The sequence below is a fragment of the Centruroides vittatus genome, unplaced genomic scaffold (assembly GCF_030686945.1).
Source record: "Centruroides vittatus isolate TY-2023 unplaced genomic scaffold, ASM3068694v2 contig_596, whole genome shotgun sequence".
Classification (NCBI taxonomy): Eukaryota; Metazoa; Arthropoda; class Arachnida; order Scorpiones; family Buthidae; genus Centruroides; species Centruroides vittatus.
This window is the reverse complement of record NW_027122360.1, coordinates 1,256,064-1,261,456: the sequence shown is the minus strand read 5'-3', so window position 1 is coordinate 1,261,456 and position 5,393 is coordinate 1,256,064. Positions and strand designations below refer to the sequence as shown.

The window sequence follows — 5,393 nt, the reverse complement described above, 5'->3', positions numbered from 1 at the left end:
AGAACGTGCGTTCCATTGTTTCCTTGCTGGAATCAGAAGCGAGCCGCCATCTTGGCACCTAAGGTAACATTAACTTTATTTTCTTTATCAAAAGTATAATGCCATTATCGACTTACTTAATTGATACATTCAGCCATAAATGTTAAGATATAGAAACATTTTTGATTTCATTTACTTTCACTCTGTACCAGGAAACAAAATTACAATTTCCATTTATCGTGGCAGCAATCTAATCAAAGTGACACTCTACTGAAACTTCACAATATACTGTTCTGCAAGTGTCTTACATTATTCTAAACTTTAAAAGCTTTAAGAAATGATAATTTAAAATAACTTCTATGATAATAGTCGCTGGCATTTACTCTCTTGTGAAGTGAAGCGATTGACGAAGTGGCATCACACCACCTCGCTTCTCATTACACTAACTGAATAGCCAGTCTTTTCTGTTATTGCTATTAAGGTAGAGAAGGTTTTCCTGCATCAATTATTATCTGACCGTTGATACCTTTTATGTGTGTGTAGTAACAATAACGTAGAAGTAACAGCGTAGTAACAGAAACAACGAGTATGCAATTGTTAAAATGACACATTTCAATGTAGCGCCCTTCTAAATAGCACCACCCTCGTAAAGCGTCATTATGACTTGGTTTTGTCAATTTGACATTTTTTGACATTTTTGTCACACTGAACTGTAAAAGAATACACAATCAAACGTCTAAATAACGACTAGTTCTCGAAAAAAAAAGATGGCCGTCGTTGGGAGGTGGTCGTTATGACAGGTTCGACTGTATAATGATTTTTAATACGACTGTTATCTTAATTACGTTAATTTTTAATACACTTTAATTAATTTGTTTTGGTGAGTTGTGTAGAAATCTTTAATTATTTATGTTATAAATATTTTAGAGAGTAAACTGTAAATATTTATTTATTTTCTTTACGTGAAAATTTAATTAGCCTTGAAGTAAATTCTTAAACTATATTACCGTTAATTTTGCTGGAAGTTATTGTTATAAGTTAATTTTAGTAAAAAAGTTTTTAAATTTAGTATACAAATATTGTCCTTTGCAAAGGGGATTTTATTGTTTTAACTTGTTAATTAAATTCTTTTATAAACAAAGTTTTTTTAAACTTTTATACTTTAATCTGTAATCTATTTTTTTCATTTTGACAGAAGTTAAATGAAAATTCCAGTTATCAAAAAGAGAAAATTGGACAATAAAAACATAAATGAGAAAAAGTAAATAAAATTAAAATTTAATTATGAAAACATAAAGTGACGAGTAAACAATTAAAACAGACAAAATAAACAACAAATACCTTAAAATATGTGTGAAGTAAACGGGAGTTTAGTTTGCTTGAAAGGTAAGGTAACGAGCTGTTCGTAACGGTTTCATTTCCATATTGTTATATAGTAACACATAGCAACACTTTGAGTGGAGGGATGGTAACATTGTGTAACATAATAGCCTTACAAAGTCACCATTCCTGTCGAGTAAAGCCGCATTCAGACAGGCTCTTCTTACGTTTAATAATACCAAACGTAACGTTACGTAACGTAATAAGTGCCGGTCTGAACGCAGCTTAAATTCATCTCAAGTAGGGATATTTCAGTGTCATGCCATCTTACTTTATTTTTCAAATAAATCAATACAATTGTATATTCTTTATATTTTTCCAATTTTCTTGCACCTGTATAACCCCGTGGATGTCTTTCAAAGTTCCAAACACACTTATAAATTGGGTAGTTTGATATAACGTGATCTATTGTCTGAAGTGTTCCGCAGCTGTTGGAATTCTGTGTGCATTTAGCATTTGCAGCACCTTGGTCAGTTCGATTTATTCAGTGTTGTCCATGTTTTACGGTAATTCCCGATTTTCTATAGGGTCACAAATGAGGTTAAGGCCAACAAGAGGGAGGGGAAGCCATGGATTGCAGCCCTGAAGCCAGGGCCAAAATCTGTGTAATAAAATTGTAATTATAAAGTAAAAAAAAATCAGTCTACGCAATTTCAATTTACGTATAAGGAGATGAGAAAGAATGTAAGAAATAGGAACCGTCACGACAGAAGAAGAGATAGAAGGCCCCTTAGAAATACTAATCTCAGAGCCCCTTAAATGAGGTACGTATTAAGAAGATTGAAAGAATTGAGAAGGCTCCAGCATCAAACTTCATTGTTTAATGCATTTAAAATGAACGAAGAACTGAAAACGAAAACATAAAATGAAAAGTGAAAGTGAATGACAGAAAGTAAACTTAAAAACGGCAATTATTTATTGAGACGTCGTCACAATATCGGGCTGTAATTTTTAATCATATTTTTAATTTATTTAATTTAAAATATACGCTATCCACCTCAAATTAGTAGTTGCTTGCTCCTGTACATCATACTTTTCCGTTAGCAATGGAGTTGTGCTGGTCATCTATTTAACTCCTTTCACGGGAAAAGTTTTGAAATGAAATAACGTGACTTCCATTTTGTATCGGAAGTTCATATATAATTAGTTGGGGCATCTTGCTCCTAAACTTTCTATATCTGGTCTTGACTTTCAAATATCTAACTCAGTTCTCGAGGTTAAGAAAAGACAGTGGGAATTTATAGGTCTACAATTTTTCAAATTGCAGCCCCCAAAAAATTGAAAAATTTCAAACAAAACGAATGTTCAATCGAAAACGAAAGTGCAAAAATGAAGAAAATTGAACAATGAAAATTAAAATGAAAATAAAATCAATTTTCGTATCATTTTAGGTGCTACACTCCACTTTCCTTTTTATCTTCGGTTATTTATATTATTATGCAAAGTAAAAAGAAAATTTAACAATAAAAACTTAAAAATTAAAAGACGAAACGGAACATCGAAACCGTAACGTAAATAGAAAATGAGCAAAGAATTGTCGAAGTGGAAGGGAAATTAAATAAGGAAAGAATTCGGAAAGCGAATTTTTGAAACGTTTCCTTTGTTTTAACCATCAAAAACACGTCTAAATACAATCGTCGAATTTTTATCTATGTTCGACTACATTAGATAAAGTCTAGTGTGACGTCAGGCGGTAGAGGATAACGAGGTCAGTCACCCCTTGGAGAAGGAGGTCGATAAAATTCTGTCGTTAATATACGATGTTGTTAACGGCAGTTTTGTAAAATTCACGTTTTTATCACGTGTCGGGTTTTTATAGTGTTATGGAAACAATTATAAAACGACGTAGACCACGATTTTCCCGTAAAGAATTGCAGTTACTGATTAATGGAGTAGAAAAAAGAAAGAAGATCGTAGAAGGAAAATTCCCCACTCGCGTTAGCACAAACGATAAGAGAAAGGCGTGGGAAGAGATTTGTTCCGAAGTAAACAGCGTTAGTTGTTTAGTAAGAACACCTGGAGAAGTACGTAAGAAATGGGTAGATTATAAAAGTGTCACTAAACGTAAAGGTAAGTCACACCTCTGTGTAAAACTAGAAATCATCAATTAATTAATTATAATAATTTCTCCATTTCAGGTAACTTCCAAGCTCACGAGGAAGCTCAAATTCAAAACAATGGTGCCGTTACTTCACGAGAAAACGTTGGCAATTCAACAGAAGAGAAAGAATTCCCAATTATCTCGACTGAAGAAACGGAATTTTCGGTTACAATCAAGAAAGAAGTCAATGAAGAATTGTTTGATATGGAAGGTAATAAAAATTATACAGCTGTGTTTAAACGTTATGGTATACAGCGCTGGTGTTAGTAGTGTCGGATTATATCCTTGAAAATGTTGAAGGTCCTGCAGTAGATAATATTTTAAACATGTTTTGGGACGTATCTAAATCCACCGAGAGGAAAATATACAGAAAGCGAACTGTATATAGATCCAGTACATTATTTGTTATGCATTCCTCCCTAACAAGGTAACTGAGAACTGAATTCGGTAAACAAGATAAACAACACGTCAAGTTATACACGTGCTGTTTATCTCGCAAGTATCGTACTTTAGATAAGTTAAATTAATCAACAATTCGAACAATATAAACAACTTTTTATGCATTTTTTTAAATATATGACCTATTTTAGTTACCTAGTGATTAAGATCGCTATAAACAGCCGCCATTTTGAAACAAAAATGGCAGATTAAGTATTAAACGGGTTTTTGGGAGTGTTTTCACGCGTAGAAACAATTAAATTCTCACAAAGTAATGCTTTTTTGAATGTAAACAACGTAACAAACAGACCACTTAAAGATTTGTGTATGCATAAAAGATTTTACAAACTAAAATATAAAAGTTTGGTTAATGTTACCTCTGGTTCCAAGATGGCGGCTCGTCTGATTCCAGCAAGGAAACAGTGGGGACGCACGTTCTAACCTAATCTATTCTAATAATTTTGTTGGTAATAATTATAGTAATTTATTAGAATAGGTTAGGTTAGGTTAGGTTACAACGAGCGTCCCCACTGTTTCCCTTCTTCTATTTGCTGGAATCAGAGACGAGCCGCCATCTTGGAACCATAGGTAACATTAACCAAAAGTTTTAACGTTGTGCCCACTTACAAAGCAAGATTTTAAGAAAATATTACAAAGAGGGTATTGTTATAAAAAGGTTTTTTTTTTACCTTTCTATATAGATTTTTAGATATTTAAATGATTTACTTAGCCTTACCCTTAAAAGTAACCTTTAACCTTGTATACTTTCGTAAGTTTAAACAAAATTAATGACTTAAATATTGTTTTTTAGTGTCCATATCACCTTCTCAGATGAAAGATGTGAATGATTACTTTCAAGTGGAAGATGAACAATTATCCAAGCAAGAAACAAAGGATAGTGCTGAAACTTCCTTCGAGATAAATCAGAACATTTTAATTGCCATCAAGGAACTAATTAATATACAAAAAAGGCAATTAGAAATATCAGAAAGGAATGCCGAAAACTTTCAAAAATTAGTTGATCACCTGACACAGTCATGATGAAACGAGTGAAGATCGGAGCTTTGTCGCGTCGCGTCGCGTCGCATCGCATCGACGTTTGTCGCTATATTCTTCGTTATTTATAGTTTTTGTTTATATTAGAAAATCATGCTTTAGAATATTAATTTTTAAAATACTTAAAAAATTGTTTAGAATATTTTTATCGATTAAAAATAAGAAATAAGTGTAGAATATAGTTGACGCGACGCAAATGTTTCGATGTTTTCAATGTTGTACTAAATTAATTAATTTATTTTTAATAAAAAAATAAAACGAATAAACTGTGTTGCTTTCTGACTATTTTATACGATATATTTAATTTATATTAAACAAAGCAGATTTGTTTTGTTACAATATTTAGTATATTGCTCACTCGTGACGCGACGCGACGCTACGCGCAGCTTCGCGACCGCCGTTTCTCACTTTAAATACATCTTATTTTTGATAAAAGAAT

The 5,393-nt window shown here is 32.3% G+C and overlaps 1 protein-coding gene across 1 annotated transcript; it reads left to right on the top strand.

Moving 5' to 3' along the window:
* The first annotated feature begins 3,182 nt into the window (after positions 1-3,182).
* On the top strand, positions 3,183-4,939 carry LOC136979231 (myb-related transcription factor, partner of profilin-like). Its single transcript, XM_067275175.1, has 3 exons — positions 3,183-3,429; positions 3,498-3,671; positions 4,710-4,939. Exons 1-3 carry the CDS (start codon positions 3,183-3,185, stop codon positions 4,937-4,939), a joined length of 651 nt encoding a protein of 216 aa, XP_067131276.1.
* The last annotated feature ends 454 nt before the right edge of the window (positions 4,940-5,393 follow it).

What these genes read in the sequence shown, in the direction of transcription:
- LOC136979231 (XM_067275175.1), top strand. Translation starts at nt 3,183, where the DNA reads ATGGAAACAATTATAAAACGACGTAGACCACGATTTTCCCGTAAAGAA. An exon ending in AAGTGTCACTAAACGTAAAG is followed by an intron (nt 3,430 to 3,497) that starts GTAAGTCACACC and finishes TCTCCATTTCAG; the next exon opens with GTAACTTCCAAGCTCACGAG. An exon ending in AGAATTGTTTGATATGGAAG is followed by an intron (nt 3,672 to 4,709) that starts GTAATAAAAATT and finishes ATTGTTTTTTAG; the next exon opens with TGTCCATATCACCTTCTCAG.